The 23,215-nt window shown below is 38.4% G+C and overlaps 1 protein-coding gene across 1 annotated transcript; it reads left to right on the forward strand.

Moving 5' to 3' along the window:
* The first annotated feature begins 853 nt into the window (after window positions 1-853).
* LOC109033531 (maltase 2) lies at window positions 854-22,899 on the forward strand. The gene is made up of 11 exons (XM_019046198.2): window positions 854-1,088; window positions 10,597-10,776; window positions 11,595-11,752; window positions 12,388-12,516; window positions 12,728-12,924; window positions 14,242-14,440; window positions 16,108-16,342; window positions 18,054-18,267; window positions 18,998-19,138; window positions 20,494-20,577; window positions 22,686-22,899. Exons 1-11 carry the CDS (start codon window positions 932-934, stop codon window positions 22,837-22,839), a joined length of 1,848 nt encoding a protein of 615 aa, XP_018901743.2. The 5' UTR covers window positions 854-931; the 3' UTR covers window positions 22,840-22,899.
* The last annotated feature ends 316 nt before the right edge of the window (window positions 22,900-23,215 follow it).

The raw sequence follows: 23,215 nt of genomic DNA on the forward strand, positions 1-23,215 counted from the left end.
ACCTAACTAACCTAACCTACCCCAACTCGAAAATTGGTCATTCACCTCTCGCTTCAATAGGAGATCATTTCGTTGGCTGATGAATTTGGTGAATCAACGCATTCATTTTTCTTGGATACTTTTTTGCAATAACAAGAAAAACGCTTTCAGTGCTGTCATTAACCGAAGATGAAGTAGATGAGGAACTTTTTTTTGACGCTCATCGTTAGGTAGGCTGGATTCTTGGTAAGGGAGAACGGTGGGAGAGCGAAAAATGAGAAGCGCGATTTTGACAAATGAGGTAGATGAGAAACTTTTTTTCGGCGCTCATATTAAAGTATTTGTGTGTGATTTTAGCCTTTGAAGGAGCCCGAACACTTGCATGTCAACAAATTGTATAAAAACGTTTAATATCGCTCCGAGTTGTCGCGTCAACGCGCGCAGCGTAATTCTACTGGTAAGAGCTTCAGGGAATTAGATTTCAATCTTGACCGTCAATCATGCTAGAGCTGCTCTGCCGTGCTAAAGAAGAACGCCGTATGAACATTCGAGAATTGCCAAATTTCCTTCGATAAAATGTGTATTTTTTAGGAAAGTTATGCATATTTTCCCTTTATATTTTCAGAATCTCTAGGTAAAATTACGAACTAAATTATCTGAAAAATTGGAAAGAAAATGTAAATCAATTGACCAGGAAATTCGCGTTTTATCAAAGGAGATTTGGCAACGCCTGAAGGTTCATATGGCGTTTTTCCTTAGCACGGCAGAGCTCCTGTTGACGCATTAGCACAATCGGATGCCTCACGATGGGCGTAAGGGGGCAAAAAGCCACTGTGATCCGGCTCCCATCTCATTGGCGATATAAATGTGGATCCTCCGGAAAAAACAACCTACATTCGCAGCAACGGTGGAGGATGCTCATCGCCTCAGTGTTTCAGCGAACGTGTGAGTGATGATGGGTGCCAACGGTGTGTGCTGTTTGGTGCTTTTCGCGGCTCTTGGCCCGTTCGGTAGTGTGGCGGATAAATGGTGGGAGAATACGGTCATTTATCAAGTTTACCCGCCATCCTTTTATGACTATGACGGCGACGGATACGGCGACTTGAAAGGTAAATTGATTTGATTTTTTTTTTTCTTTTATATCGCCGTGATATCCAACGAAATTCATTCTTATGCATTATACTGAGGCCCAGCTGGGGAGATTACTCTATTCCGCCCAGCAGGACGATCATTGAAAATGGAGATGTTGCATGTGTGAGGAATTTGCGATTTGACTGTTGATTCTCAAGTAAACGTTCGCGAGAAACACGATGGTGCCACTGGTTCTCTCTGAAATCAACTCCTCAGCTCAAAAAAGCTCTCAAGTTGAGGCTAGAATGGAGAGGATATCCCACGCTATCCTGAGAGTCCACGTCTACATCAAGACAAACTCTCCATGCAAAGATAGGGAGCAAATACATTAGCAGGGTTGCTGTGTTTTCAGTTTTGGAGTCCCCAAATAAAGTGGTAACCCTGCTAACGTATTTGCTCCCTATCTTTGCATGGAGAGTTTGTCTTGATGTAGACGTGAACTCTCAGGATAGCGTGGGATATCCCCTCCATTTTGGCTTCAACTTGAGAGCTTTTTCTGAGCTTGGGAGTTGATTTCAGAGAGAACCAGTGGCACCATCGTGTTTCTCGCGAACTTTCACATAAGAATCAACAGTCAAATCGCAAATTCCTCACACATGCAACATTTCCATTTAAAGCAGCCCGATAAGAAATCGAATTGTGATATATTGCATGGTTAAAATAGGGCTATGTCTTGTCGTGTCGGGCTGACATAGTTTCAATAAACGGATCGCAGGGGTATTTTTTGCAAACCCTAGCAGGAACAGGATCAAATATTGGGCCAAGCTTCAAGCTTTCTAAACATAACAAATTACCACAGTAAAATCTTACATGCTATGCTCAACTACACACTTCACTCTGCGACGAGGACTTTCAAAATTCACAGATTGCCTAAAAGGAGTAGCATTTCATATAAATGAAGATGAGATTCAGGATAACGATAAGTCGATTTTCCAAACTTTCATATCTCTTTTTTACGAATGACGGTTGTCAGCTGCTTGAGTGGCTCTCTGATTGCCTTTGTCAGATGATTAAAAAATACTTTTAACATTTACAGATTTTTTTGAAATTACATTAATTTTGTGAGTATACTTAAACCCTTTAATCCGTGGGATAAAACGATTAAATTGATACTAAGGATTTAGTAAACTGCGTACAAATGAGTAAAAATGAGTCACGAACCTTTAAAAAAATATTAAGTGACTGTTAGGCTTTTCTGGTTTATCCAAGCAACAAGCAATAACTCACGCGATTTAATACATAAATACATTAAAATCACCCCTACAACGGACTCTGGCGTTCTGCAACTTCAAATGCCTCGAGTTATAATGTTTTTCAACGTGTATTAAATGGTTGTTTTCAATACGCCCTCAGTTGCGTCCTCAGCAATTGTTGTTACAAATATGTTGTGCTTGCTGATTTTAGAACATTACATACTTGACTCTCTGAAGGCGTTTTATGTGCACAAGCGATTCGCCTTCAGTTGCGTCTACAGCAATTGTTGTTATGAATATGTTGTGCGTGCGGATTTTAGAGCATTACATACTTGACTCTCTGAAGGCGTTTTATAAGCACAAGCGATTCGCCTGCAGTTGCGTCTACAGCAATTGTTGTTACAAATATGTTGTGCGTGCTTATTTTAGCTCATTACATACTTGACTCTTTGAAGGCGTTTTATGTGAGAAAGTAGGGCACCCTGTCGGAGAACAACAGAAGTGAGATTGGATGAATCTCTCAATCCTTACTTCGTTCGTTCTATGACAGATTGCGTTACTTGCGCACATAAAACGCCTTCAGAGAGACGAGTATGTAATGATATGAGATCAGCACGCACAACATATTCGTAACAGCAATTGCTGCAGACGCAGCAGAAGGTGAGTCGTTCAGTTTATGGAAAGAGTATACAAAGGAGTCTGCATGCAACGAGAATCTTTCCAGAGGTTATCGGGCAACTGACACCTAACATCTCTTCATCAACGCCCAGCCGCCATCCCTTCACGGGACGTCACCCCGTCGCTTTTTCCCAGGTGGTACCCAATCCAAAACTTGTTTGGGTCATACCACACTACCTGCCTGGGCATGACATCATGCATGATATCACTTTTTGTGATTTAATACACCCTTTAAAAATACCTGCCTCTAAGTTTCTGAGTAATTCCTTCAAATTATCAAATTATTTTTGCACACGATATAATTGACAGTTTGTTAAATGAAAGGACGATGAAGACTCTGGCTCGAACTATAGGTACTTTTCGAGCTCCACCAGAGTCAAACTGTTCAGCGTCCCTATTTTTATGTCAGGTAACCGCGTAGAGCCCGGGACCAATGACGGTTTCATTAACAGTGCTGAAACATGATTCATGCTGAGAAATAACGTCTTCTAATGTTGTAAACGTCAGAAACTCGTTTTAAATGCACTGTATATTTGTAAACTGACGTCAGCTAACAAAAAATCTCAACGTCAGGGTTCATTCACTTTGAGGCTTTTTCTGCGCGTTGAAAAACATTTTGAAATCAAGACAACACATGAAAACGATCCACGTGGGTCTGAACATGTAAATACAGATATAAATCAAGTAATGGAACTTTATAATAACCTCCAAGAAAAAGCAATTAAGTGAATTCTTATAAACAGCGCAGAAGCTTAATTAAATAAGAAAATAAATTCTGATCACATGCAGATCATTTTCATTACCTCAAAAAAGTTTCATTGTCGAACGAGGAAGCTTACATTTTCTCATTCCTTGCTGATTTTATTTATTTATTTATTTCCATTACGTCTCTCATTCATCGGGGTGAACTTTTGCCTGTAAATTTAAACGGCGCCTTTCACGAATGACTAGCAGTTTGGATGAGGAATTTATAGGTGCCTTCATTGTTCCCGTATCACACGGACATCAGCTAAGCTGAAATAGTTGCGTTCTCAAGTGATGAACGCATTTTGTTCGTTCGTAATGCCACTCACTTTTCAATGCAAAAATACGCGGCCACAGATATGAAGAACAGTTATTGTTCTTCATTTTACAGGAAAGGACGGTTATACGAATATTTTATACACATATTGAAACGATTGATAATTCAATGAAGAGAAATGGGGACTATTATTTTTAGCATAAATTCTCTGTTGATTTAAATAATTGAGCCTGCTTTGCCAGGATGATACAGGATTATCAACTCCTATGGTTATAGGACATTTCGTCAACGATTTTTTGTCCGAGCACTTGTTCTTTTTAGTAGTTTAAGTCCACGCGTTTTTTCGGCACGGGAGTTTTGGTCCACTTACCAATTATTGAGACCCAAAGTTAATTGGTCAACATGTAAATACAAACAACATTTGCTCACGACGTTTTTGGATGAAATGTATAATGTCTTGGAAGAATGAGGGTTTGCTCGCTTTTTGTTTGTTTAGTTGGCCAAACGGAAACAAGTATATACTTGAGAATTTTGGCGTCCATGGAGATGTTGCATGAGTGGGGAATTTGCGATTTGACTATTGATTCCTATCTAAAAGTTCGCGAGAAACACGATGTGGCCACTGGTTTTCTCTGAAATCAACTCCGAAGCTCAAAAAAAGCTCTCAAGTTGAGGCCAAAATGGCGGGGATATCCCACGCTATTCTGAGAGTCCACCTCTGCATCAAGACAAACTCTCCATGCAAAGATAGGGAGCAAATACATTGACAGGGCTGCCACCTTATTTGGGGACTCTAAAACTGAAAACGCGGCAACCCTGCTAATGTATTTGCTCCCTATCTTCGCACGGAGAGTTTGTCTTGATGTAGACGTGGACTCTCAGGATAGCGTAGGATATCACCTCCATTTTGGCCTCAACTTGATAGCTTTTTTTGAGCTTAGGAGTTGATTTCAGAGAAAACCAGTGGCACCATCGTGTTTCTCGCGAACTTTTACATAAGAATCAATAGTCAAATCGCAAATTCCTCACACATGCAACATCTCCATACCATGAGGGAAAATTCACTAAAACTCTCTACACTGCTTTGGTGTAACAGGACCTAATTATCTTTCAAGAAAATCCCATCTTCTTATACCTGAACCGGATGAACCTTTTGATTTTCCTCAGCTAAAGGCTCTCAGATTTTTCCTGTGTACTTTAACTTCGCGACGGCTCCGGCGTGCCGCGGCGCTTCAAACTACTAATTCGACATGAAGGTGTTGCACAGTATCATACAAGATTGAAGGCACCCCAATGTATCATGATTGATGGCATATTTCAAAAACACGAAGCTCCCTCGCAAATTAAATCGAGTGACGACGAAAAAAAGAGAGCTGCAGTCGAAAAACTTGCTAAGTCCTAGTATCTGAACCCAGCAACGTTTAGCATGATTTTTGAACGTATTAGAGGAAACAGTGGCTTGATTTAAGCAGAAATATGCTCAAATTTACCGCCGAGAAGATTTCTTTATAAATCATTAAAGAAAATAATGCATTTTTTTAGAGAAAAAAGGATGCTTAAATAAAAAGAAAAGTCACTTAGATCAAGCAGAAACCCGCTTTCATTCAGCTATTTTATTCTTAATTCAAAATTAAATCTTCTTGACGCCATATTCAAGAATGTTTCTGCCTAAAGCGAGTCAAATTTTTCTCTAATGAAATTCAAAAATTGAATGTAACAAAGGGGCTAAAGCAAGGGTGTTGCCTTTTTTTTTTTTTTTTTTTTTTTAAAAAGAAATTTTATTTAAATATATCGTAACTACTACAAGTGTTTCTTGTATCTATCTACGTGGCTTAAAACTAAAACTTAACAAACTGCATTAATTTTATATGTTAACGTTAGATAATACTATGATTATCTAAAAGAACAGGAATTGTAAATTCTCTGCCTTCTTTCTTAAATGTATTATAACATAAAGGTTTTTAGTTTAATAAGTGTTGCCTCTCCCCCACCTTGTTTAAAATATACTTAGAACATGTACTGCGTGAATGGAAGAAAAAATGTTCCGGAATGGGTGTTCCTCTGAATGATGAAGAAACTCTTTACACGTTATACTTTGCTGATGACCAAGTACTTATCGCCCAAGATCAGGATGATGCTGAGTACATGACTCGAAAGTTGGTGGCTGAGTATCGGAAATGGGGCCTCGAGGTGAATGTCAGCAAAACCGAGAAGTTGACCGTCGCGTCGGCGGGAATCAGCAAAGTGTAGAATTAGAGGATGGGCGGCAAATTGGAAGCTGCGATATTTACAAATATTTAGGAGTGTTTTTAACCCAGGATGGACGATTGGACCAGGCCATCAAGAAGAGGAATATGCTGGGTAGGTGGGCAATCGCTATGTTAAATGGAGTCCTTTGGGACCAAAGGATCTCCAAAGAGAACAAAAGAAGGATCTACAACGCGATTGTCAAGAGCATAGTAACCTACGGGTGTGAAGTACGGCCGATGAAACAGCGGACCCGGGAGGTTTTAGAGGCAACAGAGATGGACTTCTGGCGTAGATCCGCTGGTATTTCCAGAAAGGATCGCGTCAGGAATGAGACGGTACGGGATATCATGGATACCAAGCAGACTATCGTGCATGACATTATGACAAAACAACTCATTTGGTATGGTCATGTCCAGAGAATGGCAGGAGACAGGTTGCCGAAGAAGGTCCTTGACTGGGTTCCTCCTGAGAGAAGACGCAGAGGGCGCCCAATGAAAGGTTGGTGGGAAGGGATTGAAGCGGAAATGTTAAGGTGCTCAATCCCCCAAGATGTGTGGTTTGAAAGAGACGAGTGGAGGTTAGGAGTCGTAGAGCGCGAGGGAGTGCTGTAAAGCGACTAATATGTATGTATGTATGTATGTATGTATGTATGTATGTATGTATGTATGTATGTATGTATGTATGTATGTATGTATGTATGTATGTGAAATTCAAAAATTATGCTAAAAGTTATTAAATACGGATAGGACTAAGTAAGTTTTTTTTAGATTACAGCTCTCTTTTTGTAACGCAGTATCTTGATTTATTTTGCAAGGAAAGCTCTACACCCTTTAAGGAAGCTTCTCATTATTGATACGTTGGAGCGCCTTCAATCTCGTATGATACTGTGCAACACCTATGTCGCAAAATAGTTGCTTGAAACGCCGCGCCGCGCCGCGCCGTAGCTCTCTGCGGCGAGGCGGGCGACCAGCGTGACACGCTAGGGTGGCCCAAATTTGGCAATGTCGGAATTTTTTGGTCTTACCCCCTAGAACTGTTCCATTTGATCAAAAAACACTCTCTGCCAAGTTTCAGCCAAATCGGATAATATTAACCCGTGCCGACAGAGCCATCTTCTTTATATGGGATTTTACATTGAAAACACTTTTTTCCAGAAAAATCCATTTTTCGAAAAATGTGTAATTTCTAGAAAAAATCTGAGATCATGCTCGGCTTTAGCAGGAAAAATTGAGTGGGAAAACATGTATTAGACACTTCAAAAAAAAAAATTCTTACCCCTCGTTATAGCGGCGAAACAACTGAAACACCTAGAAAACGCTAAAAAAGGATAAAATGACGGTGATAAATCCGAAATAATTACGTACGTCTGCATCCGAAAACAAAGCTCAACATATGGTAGGTGATTCCTATGTACTTTTATACGCTAAGTCCGAGAGTGCTATCCATTTTTCTCTATTCCATCAGGATTTTCCGGAAAATCAATTTTCTTGTATAAAAAGAGGGTTTTCCGGGGAAAACTCAATTTTCAGGAAATAAACCTCGACATGCGACGGATGTTTTTAAAGTGTTTTTCAACGCTGAGTCCGAAAATGAAGTCAAAGTTGTTCCATTACGTCGAGATTTTCCGGAAAATCGATTTTCTCGTAGAAAAGAGTTTTTCGGAGAAAACTTAATTGCTAGGAAATGAACGATCGACTTGTAATAGAGGTTTTTGATGTGTTGTTTAACGATGAACCCGAAAATCATAAACGTTTCCCTCTATTCCACTAGGAGTTTCTGAGGAACTAAATTTTTCCCGTAAAAAAGGTTATTTTCCAAGGAAAACTCGGTAAATAGATTTTCCGGAAAATCTCGATGTAGTGGAGCAACTTTGACTTCATTTTCGGACTCAGCGTTGAAAAAGACATTAAAAACATCTGTCACATGTTGAGGTTTATTTCCTGAAAATTGAGTTTTCCCCGGAAAACCCTCTTTTTATACGAGAAAATTGATTTTCCGGAAAATCCTGATGGAATAGTAAAAATGGATAGCACTCTCGGACTCAGCGTATAAAAGAACATAGGAATCACCTACCATATGTTGAGCTTTGTTTTCGGATGCAGACATACGTAATTATTTCGGATTTATCACCGTCATTTTATCCTTTTTTAGCGTTTTTTAGGTGTTTCAGTTGTTTCGCCGCTATAACGAGGGGTAAGAATTTTTTTTTTGAAGTGTCTAATACATGTTTTCCCACTCAATTTTTCCTGCTAAAGCCGAGTATGATCTCAGATTTTATCTAGAAATTACACATTTCCAGAAAAATGGATTTTTCTGAAAAAAAGTGTTTTCAATGTAAAATCCCATATAAAGAAGATGGCTCTGTCGGCACGGGTTAATATTATCCGATTTGGCTGAAACTTGGCAGAGAGTGTTTTTTGATCAAATGGAACAGTTCTAGGGGGTAAGACCAAAAAAATTCGCAAAATGAATTTTGCTGTGTACTATAATTGGGACACCCTAGTGACACGCGCATAGGCACCTACAAACCTAACGGGGATACCTCACGCATTGCGCAACGCGTGATGTATCCTGTTAGGTTTGTGGGCGCCGCGCCAGTGCGCATTTCGCTCTGAGTTATAGGCTCTAATATTTAAACTCGCGGAGTCAGCGTTTTTCAACTCATGATTTTGAAACGTTTGCACGCACTGCACGGATTATTCTCATTTAAATTGATGAAGAAATGAAGAATATTTATTAAAGGGAAATATGACGTGTGTTTTGAAAATATTAAGGTGGTTCCGTGTCTATTTTAATGATTTCCAAAGCTTTTTAATATTTATTTTATATTTTGTGCTTTCACTGTGCTACAGCGTGATGTATTCGCAATCAAACGCTCAAAATTGGACGTGTTTGACTGTGAAAGATCGATGTAAAAGTGGGTTAATACCAAAGATTCGGTCCTCCTTGGTTTTTTCTCTCTCTTTTTCATTTTTGTGTAGTTCCTTTCAACACAAGTACGGCTCATTGAGATCAATATCGATGCCATCGCTTGGAAAAGGTTTTACAAATATTTGCCACGTTTTAAAAATGTAATGTTTTTTAAAATGAAGTAATATTATCATTTAAAAAAAGGAATATAAAAACTGTATATTTAATCGACATCGTTTTCGTTTACTCCATTTTCAAATTATCTGTAAAGACTTAATAGCAGAGTGAATGTCTAAAATATTAACTAACTTTATAGATAGAAATAAAACCAAGTATTCACCAATGAAAATTTGAAACATGAATCAAAAGAAGAAAGTAATATTTCATTTAAAAAACGAGTTACCATAGCAACACCTTCTCCTCTCTCAATTTTCTAATTCGATATTGTCAATATGATTTTACATACGGACTGAAATATATCCTTTGGACCAAGTCACTGTTTTTTATTTTACGCGTGGACGTAAATTACTGGACTAAACAGGTGCCCGGACAAAAAATCGTTGACGGAATGTCCTGAGACCACTCCTATTTGCAATTTGCAGTCATAGGACGGTAAAATAGTGCTAAAATTCGCATTGGTCTAAGGGGTTATCAAAGCCAGACGAAAAATGAAAAATTGAAATTACAGCCAAAAAATCAACTCTAATGCGTTGCAGTGCAAGGTAGAAAGGTTAGAGGGAAGAGCGTGCTTACCTCATTCCCAGAAAAAATAAATACGAGTCAGTAGTGAGGCGTGAATGATCGATCATCGATATCTCCCTATTTGAAGCCATGGTGAAGAGTCGATTATTAAGGTGCTCGTTGTGAGCACCCTGTTCCATAGGTTTAAATGACAGATTAATCGATACATCGCAAGGCACGCCACGCCTCTGATCGGAGTACTAATCTGCCTGAGCTGAAGACTTTTCTCTCCAGCCCCTCAGTTTTGCTCTGAATCACATTTGAGTTCATTTTGTAGCTATAATTTCAATTGTTGGTTTTTTCCGGTCTTCATGGCCCCGCAGAATAGTGTGAACCTACCGCTAGTCTACTATCCTGTCACTCATAGTATTCGCGTCATCTTTCTCTTTTCTTCCTCTGTCTCCCTTTCCCTCGCTCCCTTTTGCAGTTCTATGGTTACCTTTGTCTCTTTTGTTTCACCACCATTTTCCCCCTAATTTATCAGAGCTCTTAAATTGATTGACTGAATTGTTCCTTGTAACAACAAGAACCGAAGTATGATGCTTTCGTCACATTCAATCGAGTGTGCCCTCCCGATGACTTTCTGTGTGATTTTTGATGTGGTCCACATTAAATTAAATTTTCAGTGGACTTTAGATACAATATTTTCACTAAAGACTCTATGATAATTTGTTATGTATTTCTTCACCCTAGGAGTCGAAGCTAAAGTAGACTACCTAGCAGATTTAGGAGTGGGAGCAATCTGGTTGAACCCGTTTTTTAAATCACCAAAGATCGATAACGGATACGACATCAGTGATTACGTGTCGATTGATCCGATTTATGGAACCATGGAGGATTTTGAAAGCATGCTCAAGTCATATAAAGCAAAAGGTAAGCTCGGAGAGGGTTTAAGGTGAAACGACATTTCTCCAATAAATATTCTTGTCAATAACACTGTTTAACACTCAAAAATGACCTGGTGTTTTCATGGCTGAACGTTACTAATTTTTTTAAAAAAAGACCTCCTTTACAATGGCCTACTCTTTTTATTGGTCTCCAGTTTCGCATTTAACCCCTTATAAGAGACGAAAAATTGATTTTTACAACTCTAATTATTGTGTTATCATACATCACTACATACAGGGAAGCTACACTATTGCTTGGTTAATCATCAAAACAATATATGTTGTCATACTTTTTTACCTAAGGGAAAGCGGTTGGGGTTAGTGTGATGAGAGCCTCCCCAAAAATGGCAAAAAGCACCTCTTGTCGTTTTTTTAGGCCTCCCATTATTTATTTGTCTGTAATGGCTCCTCTTTTTTTCTCATTTGCCGATTCTTTCAGTTTCCATTTCCCATTCAATCTTTTTTCTTAAACTCCTTACTCGTTTGAAAGAGGTTGAGGTGTAGTTTAATGAGACCCCCCCCCCCCACCCCACCCGCATCCCTTATGGCCAAAAATACCATCTCTCGCACTTTCCAGGTATCAAGATATTCGGGGTATGTTCATTTTCACATTGACCTATTTCATAATAAAGTAAATCAGCTCAATAATTTAGATAAGTTTGAAAGTGATAAATCTCACATCGCCACTTTTTTTTCATTAAATTCTGAAAAAAAGAAGTTCATCAAAATTTATAGTGCCGTGACTTAATTTTTCCTATTATCCATCTTGAGTGTAATACTATCTTTTTTTCGGTTGATTTTTAGGCATCGAAATTATCTTGGATTTTGTCCTAAACCATACAAGTGATCAACATGAGTGGTTTAAAAAATCAGTGAAAAAAGAGGGTAAATATACTAATTATTATATTTGGGCGGATCCAAAGGAATGGGTTGACGAGAAACCAGTACCTCCAAATAACTGGGTAAGAACTTATTTCAGTAAACTTTTCAAACATCCATAGACATGAAAACACATTCTTCTGTGGCTGTGCAACATTAACGTGCCTCGTCATATGCGCTTGTGTATCATGCATGTGCAAACATACGCAATATTGAAATAGCTGTTGTACCACGCAAATGACTTTAATGTCCATCTGTCTTGGCCAACGACCCTCTGCTATTCGTAAAAGTATAGTAAATAAAAAGCGTTTGAAAAGTAATAATTAACATTTAAGTTAATAGATAAACGTAAAAAACCAAATATTTGCGTGAAGAGTACCTCGTGGAATTCAAATCACATCGTTATTACTGAGAAGAAGAGTTTGAAGCTGCCTGTCACAGGGTTGGTGGGTGCTATCTCTAAATTTGACTCATTTTTAAAGGCATAAAAATAATCTATCCATCAGTTGAACTCGTCATCAAAAAATGTGTTCACCACGTCCTGTCATGGATGTGTTTTTGCCCATGCACGCAAGACCGATCTATCATTGTAACTTTTAAAAATGCGAGTGTTGTCCAAAAAGTCTAAATTTACGTATTTTACACATTTTTCATATCGTAAAAATATATTTAATCATAATGTACGTATCTAATATAAAAATGATATATCTCATTGCAGCAATCAGTACTCGGATCAGGTAACGCCTGGGAATGGAATGAAGAGCGAAAACAGTTTTATTACCACGCTTTCTTCAAACAGCAGCCGGACCTCAATTTACGAAATGCAGATGTTCTCAAAGAATTAGGGGTAAGTTAGAAGGATACAAATTAAATAAACACTGTCTAAGCTCAAATTTTAATCATATCGTCGCCCCTCTGACGTAAGGGCGTATCTTAATTTTCACTTGAGCCCTATTAAACATGTGAATCTGTGCTTTCTGAGGCTCACGCTAATATCGAGATAAGTTAAGTCAGAGAAGCAACGATATTTTGCTTACTCGTATGTCTATTTCCCACAGGATATTTTGGAGTTTTGGTTGGAGAAAGGAGTCAGAGGGTTTCGAGCTGATGCTGTGCCTTGGTTAGTCGAGGACAAAGAGCTGCGAGATGAACCTATTTTTGGAGTCTACACTCAAAACACGAACGAAACCTACAGGATAATTCAATTTTTGAGGGCTGCGTTTGAAGAATACGGGAAACTCTACAAAGAAGATATGTAAGTGATTTCAATGAATATGAGTGGAGTACCAACAAATTTGGTCCCTGATAAAGTCTCCGCATGAATATAGATTGGAAACCCCCTCCTTTTTAGGGATAAACTTACGCATTTTTTGGTCTTTAAAAACTCTGCTCTTATAGATGAACGTCTATGTTTAACGAGCTAATAGAGACATCATTTCAAAATATTATTGAACTCTGGACTTGAATGCACTAGTATTGGGACACTGTCCAACCATTTCTTTTTGGTATTTTTAAAGGAACACCAACGCATAGTTCACTATACAATTCTGTTGCTTACACTCGTTTAGAAAAATAATGTGTGCGTGTATGTCTCCCAGCTTTTAACATAGCAGTCACTTTTTCTATTCTTGGCAAGAAAAACATGTAAAACTGATACAAACAGGCATTTTTGTTGTAAGCTGATTATATCAACGTCTGATATTTTTGTTGCGTGTTTACCCTGTTATGTAATATTTTGATAAAAATATTTAAATATTAGAGAGTCATGAGACCCAACCTTCACGAAACGCTTCGTGCCCTTAAATGGTCGTTTTTTACTGGGTAATTTTAAAGGTATTTCTTTCCAATAGCCTCAAAACTCATGCAAAATCACCGGTCCATTACAAAAAATGAAAACGTCCGTAGTCGGAATGAGAAATGTACAATAATATACTGGGTTATATTGCAAAAACGTAGAACGCTGCTAGATATGCTGATTATTGTTGTCTGTTAAGAGCCCAAAAATGATGTTAATAGGCACTGAAAAAAGACGTTCGATGATTTCGATGCAACTACCCCTAATTGGTGTTGTGTAACAACTTATTGGTACTGCATAGGAAAGCTTATTGCAGTTGTACCAGTAAGTTTGTCGTTCGTCTTGCGAAGGAACGTAGCTCTATTCCAAGTTTGCAAAATAGGCTGAAACAAATCGATTTTTACGAGAATAAAAATGCATACAATTTCGTCCGTCAAATTATCGTCGTGCGAAAATTTCACTAATTTTTTCATGAGATGAGAAGGAAAATTGGTGCAATTTTCAGTCAATAATTCTCCAAATTCTCTTGGCATTAACCAAAAAATCTGGCAACATGGAAATGTAGTTTCCTTCTTTTGTGAGGGAAACGATGAGTTGGTGTGCAGCGAAAATTTAGGTTTGCTGTGTCAAAATCACCCAACATCAATCCAACCTTTTTTCAGCAGGTTCAGCAGATCTATAGAACTCTGAGAGAGTCAAAAAGCTTATATACATGCGATGATAGTAATTCTGATTTCCTGTTTCTACTGGTCCATAAAATACGACTGATTATTGCAGATTCCTAACGACAGAAGCTTATGCGTCTCCCGAAGCAGTTCTGCGTTACTACGGCACCCCAAAAATGCCAGGAGCCCACATGCCTTTTAACTTCAACCTCATCACTGATTTGCATCCTTTTACAAAAGCAGCCGAACTTAACAACACTATCGCTGGGTATCTAGGAAGCTTGACGCTAGATCAGTTACCGAACTGGGTGGTGAGCTAATGTTTAGTCTTATTATAGGTAGCTTGTTTGATCAGGTGATATTCTCATAGTATCATTGTAAACTGATTTTGTTCTGATTGCAAACTCAAAGGTCCATGAGAAACAAAATTGGCGAGTAGGGCTTGGATTAATTTCATGAAACGTGCTAACTCGCGGCTTACTCTGAAAAATCTGAAAGCTCAATTTCACGGAAGCCGGATAAAGTCGTCATCATTATTACACGATTAATGGCAATTGGAAATTCTCGAAATTTCTATAACGTTCGAGCACTCTGAACCCTTGACTCATCCTCGAGAGCTGTCAAACGTTTTTCAAGCTACAATAACCTCTCGAGGATCATCAAAAATGCAGTGGCGTGGCGTGTTTTGCAACATATCGATTGATCTACCATTAAAACTAATGGAAAAAGATCGATGAAGGATGCATGCAACGATTACTTTAATAATCGATTCTTTATCACACCCTCAAATGGGGAAATATCGATAATTGACCATTCACGCCTCGCCTCTGCAAAAGTGTCATGTCGGGATACCTTTGTTTCTAGAAAAATAATTTTAGCTCTCAGTGTATTGATCGTGAGTCACTTTTTTTGTAAAATTTTTGTGATTTTTCACTCTACTTGAGAATTTTAAACTTTTGACAACGTCTAAAAATCTGTCAAAAGTTTGATAACGTGAAACCAGTCTGTTAATCCTCAAAAACTTGTCATCAATGTTCCATGCAAGCATCAAAAGGTCATCGTTTGCTTGTCACCCATGTAACCTATCTGCATAAAGTTCGGAAAAAGCAAAACCTTTACGTTTCATTATTTTTTTCTGTTTGACGTTGAATAACTAGTACGTGCTAGTTTTAACCGTCATCTCTGGCCTTGAGATGGTTGCCCGAAAAATATTCATTGCTTTTTTTCCAACAGAACATGCACCACTTGAAGTTTTTTACACGAAGAAATTTCACAGAAAATTCATAGTAAAACTGCTGGTCAGTTTTCTTGGATAACTAAAGCATGAGCGATTACATCGATGGTGTAAGTCGGCAATCACATAACTCGGTTTACGACGTCGCAGACTTCCTATCATCCTTTATTTTTTAAACGAAAAACCATTCAATGGCAATTCTTTAAAACTACCGCGATTTTCTTCTCTGTGCGAAGAAAATTCTGCAAAAACACCAAGGAATGATTTCAATTTGTTCTCCTTTAAAAAAATAACATAGAGGCGGAGATTTTCAGACACTGCAAACGAGATATGTGATTGGGGACTTACGCCGTCGATATGCATTGTTGCAATTAGAGATTCGCATTGTTTTACTTTATCGTGGTAATATTCTGTTTAAATGTATTACATGCAAGTAAAGTATGCCCGCAATAACGTGGACATATGGATAAAAATGAGAATTTCCGAGTTCAAGAGAACGGAAACTACATGTGGTACAATTGACTTTTCCGGGAAACTTTGACATAAAAATTTACACACCTACAACGTACATGGTAATCGTTCACACTTTGTGAGCCTTCTGGTACATTTCTAAGAGCTTTCCCAAAAATTTTCTTAAAATCACATCGTTCTCGTTCCTGTTACACGAATTTCCAAAGACCTTTTGATGCGTTGGTCAGTGCCCAGTGGAAGTCAAATATTGCATTTCACCTCTGCATGTTTCAGTCGGGTAATCACGACAGGCCCCGTACCAAATCGCGGTTGGGGTTCACCACATCAGTCGACATCCTGAATATGCTCAATCTCCTTTTGCCTGGTACCGCAACTGTTTACTACGGTGATGAGATCGGGATGGACAATTACTGGAGCATAGATAAAGACCTTTGCCCGGAGATAGCTCGCGGCGACTTTCGAACCCCTAGCAGAACGCCTTTCCATTGGTCCGCCGAGAAAAACGCAGGTGGGCCTTGATCTCTTAAATAAATTCCAGCATTGAAATCAGGTTTTCTAAAAAGGGCAGGAGGATGAGGGCAGGAGCATATATCTTAAGACCCCATACGAATGGTTTATTCCCTTATTCATGTAAAAATAATGGGTCAGTTGCGCTGGTCACAGAATTGTATTTTGATGATTGATTCTTGTAGATCAGGTACAAGTAATGTATAATTAAGTCACTTTTAGGGCGCGCTAGGTCGCTCTGCGACGCCTACCTGCCACGCAAATCTGCAATGGTAGAGATCTCCCGAAAGCTGGCATTCCTCCATCCCTTGACGGACGGCCTCTACCCTAGGTTAGGTTGGACGCCCTCTCCGACGCCTTCCTGGAGAGACCCACTCCAATAACTTCTTCGGCAACCTGGTATCAGCCATCCTCTGCACATGCCCATACTATACCAACTGATTGAACATGATATCGTCCACAATTGTCTCCTTAAAAAAATAATAAGATCTATCCAAACAGCAACTTTCTACGGTAAATATTAACCGAGATGTTGGATATGAAAAGTCGATATTTTGACGTCATCCACCGCGGTAGTGACACCCTTAATTTCTTGCCTAATTCTTCTTGCCTAATTCTGTCCAGGCTCAAATAGAGTGCCCCCACAAGTAGAGCATACTGAGAGGCACTAGGGACACCGTGGGCTGCATTTTTAGTTTGTTCAGCCGTCGCAAATGCATGGAAAAATTCTACTTTAACCATCCCCGTGGTTAAATCAGCTCTTAATAGTGGTTAAAGCAGAATTTTTCGTTGTAAAATCTACGTTGAGACGTTGCAGTCACTTTTTTAGCAATTGAATTTTTAAATCAGCAATTGAATTTTTTCCGTGATTGCATGCTCAGTGATAGTCATAGCTCAGATGTGGGTAATAATGACTGAAGATTTAATGTTATTCGTTTCACCGTGAGTTTTACTTAAATACCACTCAAAAGCATTTTTAATTCATTTAGTAGCTAAGTGTGAGTTTTACGCATAAGAAAATTATTCCTGCATGCGTATTTTTCGTGGCACAATTGGCTGGAGTGCATTATATGGCAGGTAATGCAAGTGAAGCAGGGAAACAACCTTTTCCCATTTAGGCCGTCATTACTTTTGGTCCTCAAGCAAAAGTTATGACACTAAGTGTTCATAAAAGGGCCTTTATCAGGCAGTTAAAGGTCAATAATAGTTTGTACTTCGTTAACTTTCGATGCAATTGGTAACCATTTGACCCGAGAAATCTACATTAAGCGTATTAGGTGAAGTCGTGAGACGCGCTCGATAGCACTGAACGGGACGTTATCCGCCTTCATTTTGACAGCTAGGCAAAAAACATCTCCCCCGAGTCGAAATAGTCGTATCCTCTGAGATTGAAGGTCCAGTTACACGATCAAATTGAGCCATCAAATTGGACCTCTCATTGGTCGCATCCTCACCTCAGGTCCTTTTCCACCAATCAGAGCTTCAATGTGATGGCTCAATTTGATCGTGTAACTGGACCCTAACATTTTAAAGGAGACTGCAGAAATAGAGTGGGTTGTTCATCGCCATATCTCTCAACGTCAGCTTGCATTTTAGAGCGATAGTTAGTTCCATTCTGCGCGTATGATAATGTTTTCCATGTTTTGAATGTAGTAACTTTGATCGTGCCTTTTTTATTTAATTCTTATCTCATATTCCTACCGATATTCCAGGATTCACCAAGGGTGAGAAACCTTGGCTGCCAGTCAATCCAGAGCACTATTCTGTCAACGTGGCTGCACAGAAGAAACCCCAGTGTAATTTAGGCGGAACAACGCACCTACAAAATTTCAAAAAAATGGCTCACATGAAGAAAAAAAATCTCGCTGTCCGCAAAGGAAAGACAGCAACTTATGTTCTGAACGAGCATGTTTTCGCATTTGCCAGGTAGACTTTTAGCTTAACTGCAAGGTTAAAACTATGCACTGATTTGGACTCATTTCCACTTAAGTATCCAAATTTTACTCCAATCCCTGACATTATTGAACTTGAAGTCACTTCGCGTATAGACTGTCGATCCTCTTTTCTCTCGGTCTATATTTGAGTGTAAACCTGTTACTTAAAGTTGAATCATACTTATACTTACCTGCGGTTATAGATTGTTGGATATCAATAAAAATAACCAAGTGATCAGACAGACAGCCAATTGTTCTATCGTAGACTATAATAACACTGAGGTATTTTCAGATTTTTGAACAGTGAATTATTGACATTGTAGGTAAGAACCCTACGTAATATGTTCGATTACTTCACGATATTGTCCATAATTTTTAGCTCTGAGTGAACGTCTGTACAAAATTGCTTATTTCTCATAAATACAGATTGTTTGACAAGAAAAACGATTTGAAAAATTCCAAATAAATTGTTTATCAATCGTTCCCTCTACCGTGCGAAAAAGTTATAAATGTTGTTTAGAACATGCAAAACTTGGTAATTCTTAAAAATGTGTCTATTTGCCTAGACATCTGTAAAGTACCTAATTTAAAAAGAGCATCTGACAAATGGGAGAAGGAAATCTAAAAAACAATACTTTAAATTCGCGAGCATAGGCTGTTGTTAGAATTGTCTGCCGCCATTCTGGATTTCCTTAAAACTTTAACATTATTTATTGTTTCAGAATACACCCAAAAACAATGACTTTAGTTGTTATAAATCTTGGTCCAACGGTGAGTGAGCCCATTGACCTTGCCCAAAAAATTCCAGTTGTCAAGAGAGGGACACTTGTCGAGGTTGAGGTAAAAAGTGTCAACATGCCTAGGTAAGAAAATTATATAATCACTTTAAAATGAAAACAAGAGATAATTTCGGATGGGGCTACTTTTCTGAGCATGATATTATAAACTAATGTTTAACCAAGGGAATACTCATCTGAATGAATTGTCACTGAAAATTAAAGCATAAGTTTAAACCAAATCGACGGTGTAAGTCCGCTTCTACGTACCTCGATTTTTGAAGGTTTTGACTTATAGCTACTGTAGAAATGAGGTGTAGTATATGACTTTTATCTCCTGTCAAAATATTTTAGTCTCAAAAAATCTGGACGTCACCTAAAACCGTAGAACTCAAAACACATATTTTGGAATTATTACTTTTTTTTTGGGGGGGGCTCAAAACAAATAAACAAACAACCACTGCGTGATAATTTTTTTAAGATCACCCCTGCCATTTCTCCTATAATATTAAGTAAATTAAAACGCAAGATGTTCAAAATCTAAGCTCAGATTCGAATTTCTCGTGAAAAATCGATGCGATTTCATATATCATACACTGGCATATCTTGAAGAACGGAGGGTAAAAGTAGGCGTGCAGACTCTCCTTTGAGGTAAGCCGCCATCAAGTGCGGGTTCCCGAAATCTGCCCCTAGCGCCAAGCTTTCAGTTTCGTCCAGAGGAATTTCTAAGAAGATAAACTTCTTCTTACTCGTCCGCCTACACACTCAGTTGTCTCAACCATGTTGCCATGTAGGACTGATATGGTAGAGTCAGTATGCACACGTTAAGCCTCTTTCCCTTACGCTATGCTGGCGTATGAGACATGAAATTACATACATTTTTATTGAGGAATCCGAATCTGGGCATTGATTTTGGATGTCGCGCAATTTAAGCCTATTTTCAAAATAAGAAAGTAGGAAAACGAACCTTAATTCTAAGATGAGGAATGTTGATGAGTTTTTTCGCTCTCCTACAAAATCGCGTTCCGAAGGTACGTGGCGGCGGACTCATACACCGTCGGAATAAACTTTGGCTCAAATGCAATAGAACGAACCTACTTGCAGGCATCATGGTCTCAAGTAGAAATTTCCGTGGAAAAATTTCTTTAAAAATGTTCGTGATTCGATGCATGGTGATTTTGTCATATATTCTCGGTCATTCAACATTGTCACGTCGAAACATGACCTTGACCTGAAATAAATAAGCTCTTCCTTATTATGTCATTTTAATGTTATTACTCCCCCCCTTCCCCCAATAACCAGCCAATGTGGTGTGAAGAAGGTAGAAATTAAGGGCACCTACAGAAATAAGAGGGATGCAGATTTTATAAGGATATACTTTGAGTTGAAAGTGTTTAATTGAAATGTGCACTAATGTTACTGTTGACTGGCGTTTTTTTTAGTAACCTCAGTGCTGCTTCAATATTTCCTGGACCATTCACCATGCCACCGAAGTCTTCAATGGCTTTGACCTTCAGATTAACGAAGTAAGAAATTAATATTTTTGTTCACAGTTTTTATGGATCAGTAGTCCCAACACAACTCTCATTATTTTAAGAATACGACTCCTCGACTCGCAAAAAAAATAGTCGGTGCATGCCAATGGAACCTTTCCGTTCACAGGGCTCTTACAATTTTTTTATTATACCGACAATTACCGTATCAACAATTAATCCCGCTCGTAAAATGAGATGGAAACATCGAAAATTCCAACATACAATCCTCATAGAGAAAAATATCATTTTTAATGTGTATCATTGCAAACTCTCCGTTTCTTGTAAAAATTAAGGTCTACTTAGGCTAAATTGGGCACTGAAGCAATTTAATGTGCGTATTATCTCTGTAGGCTGAATATTTTGTTCCAAGACTAGATTTAGAAATAGCGTTTATCATAGGAAAACGGGAACTATTGTCAAACGAGAGATTAGTTTTTTGCCAAGCGTATTCTATCGTTGTAATAGCAGACTTGATGCAAATTAATTTTGGTTTTTCTGTGAGCTGGAAGTTTGCTTTGATTGATTTTACTTTTTTTTTTTAAATTCTCGATTTGTTTGATGCACTATGGATGAAGTTTTGATCAACAAACGTTCGCAGGATACGTTTGCAATATCTACACCATCAAGTGAATTACTATCGAGATAAGATTCAACAATTTGCAAGAGAATGCATGTGACAATTTGTGAGGATTCGATTATTTCAATGCATTGTATCTGATTTTGCGCACCCGCCCAATTGAAGGCAAATTGAGTTCTGTTCCTTACTCTGCAAACGCGAATGTCTATTATTGGTTGTTGCTGATGTTAAAAAATGTGTAGGCCGGACTGCAATGTTGCAAACTCCATTTATGGTTTTTTTCCATTTACAAAAAATTATAAATATTAAAATCAGAAAATAATTTTCAGTGGTTTTTTTTTTAAAATCGATTTTGAACTCTTTTCTTTTATCCAAAATATTCAAAGAAAATTACAAAAGAGATACTACGGTTAGTTTTCTTCTCAGAGAAGTTAACAACCCTTGTAAAAATTGGAGATAAGAGCTGCGTTTCAAAATACCATAGGAATTCTTATAGCCGGCTGAAGAAGGCTACAGAAAATCATATAGCTGGCTTTAGAATGCGGAGAAAATCATACGGCCGGGCTATACGAAGCGATAAAAAATTATGCAGCCGGGCTATAGTTCAGCCTATCGCCGGGCTTTACACTTTATCGCCTGACTGTTGCTTTTTCGCCATCGATCATAAAAGTTTATAAGAAATTGTATAGAAATTCGTGTGCTTTGGAAATCATTAAGATTGATACGGAACCACCTTAATATTTACAAAACACACGTTATATTTTCCTTTAATACAAATTTTTTTTCATCAATTAAAACGAGAATAATCCAGACAGGATGTGCAAACATTTCAAAATCATGAGTTGAATAACGCTGACTCCGCCAGATTAAATATTAGAGCCTAACACAAAGCGGAGCGGCGACGCACTGACGCCTACAAACCTAACAGGGATACTTCACGCATTGCGCAACGCGTGAAGTATCCCTGTTAGGTTTGTAGGCGCCAATGCGCGTCTAGCGCTGGCTGCCCGCCTGCCGCACCGCAGCATGCCACGGCGCTTGAAGCAACTATTTCACACCAGAGGTATTGCACAGTATCATACGGAACTGAAGGCGCTCTAATATATTAGAAATGGCAGGCATCCATCAAAAGTACGGAGCTTTCCTCGCAAAACAAATCAAGATACTACGGCCCAAAAAGAGAGCGGTAGTCCAAAAACTCACTAAGTCCTTGCATTCGTGATTAGTGACGTTTAGCATACACTTTATCGCCTGGCTGTGAGTTGCTTAATCGCCATCGGCTATAAAAGGCTATAAGAAATTGTGTAGGCCGCTATATAGAAGCTATTGGAAATCTTACAGCCGGCCGTAGGTCTATGGTATTTTGGAACACAGATTCTATTGCCAATTTTTACCAGGGAAACTCTGAAATTTTCAAATGTTGCAGATAATCATTTTCTGATTTTACCCAACGACTTTCCGAACATTTTCTGCACAATTTGATTACGAATTCTCAATGTGTATTTTTTTCTTTTTATTTCAGGTTAGTTTCTCAAGTTAAAATCCCTTCAACGTTACCACAGTCAAAAGAGAAGCCGATGAAGAAGACCGAAGAGAAGCCGCTTGAAAAAACTGAAAGTAGAAAACTGCCGTTGAATATGAATTTAATTCAAGAGAAAGACAAAAATGACCAATAAAGCTGTTCTTCTTGGATTAATGATTCCTTAAATGCATCAATAAAAATCATTACAATTTGCTTTTTTCTGCGTTTGTAGTTTTATTTTTACCGACCAATTTTTGGTGATGACAGGCAAAAAATTCGGGTGGTGTGGCGCTCCTGAATTTTGAAAATAGACCGTATTCGATAATGGTTCGATGTATCGTTTGGTCCAAAACAATGGAACATAACCTCAAACAAAACTAATATGATTTAATTTGAAAAAGCTGGAAACGAGGAAATTCCTAACAATGTCACTTTGCCATTTGGTACTCAAAAGAATGAATTATCTACTACAAAAGACCCGTTCTCTCGGGGTTCTGAATTGACTTTTGAGGCTATGTTAATGTATTGAA

Source organism: Bemisia tabaci, chromosome 4 (assembly GCF_918797505.1).
Source record: "Bemisia tabaci chromosome 4, PGI_BMITA_v3".
NCBI lineage: Eukaryota > Metazoa > Arthropoda > Insecta > Hemiptera > Aleyrodidae > Bemisia > Bemisia tabaci.

Excerpts from the sequence above, each read along its gene's own strand:
- LOC109033531 (XM_019046198.2), top strand. The coding sequence starts at position 932 with ATGATGGGTGCCAACGGTGTGTGCTGTTTGGTGCTTTTCGCGGCTCTT. Across the intron at positions 11,753-12,387 it reads CAGTACCTCCAAATAACTGG|CAATCAGTACTCGGATCAGG; the intron begins GTAAGAACTTAT and ends ATCTCATTGCAG. Across the intron at positions 19,139-20,493 it reads AAAAGTGTCAACATGCCTAG|TAACCTCAGTGCTGCTTCAA; the intron begins GTAAGAAAATTA and ends CGTTTTTTTTAG.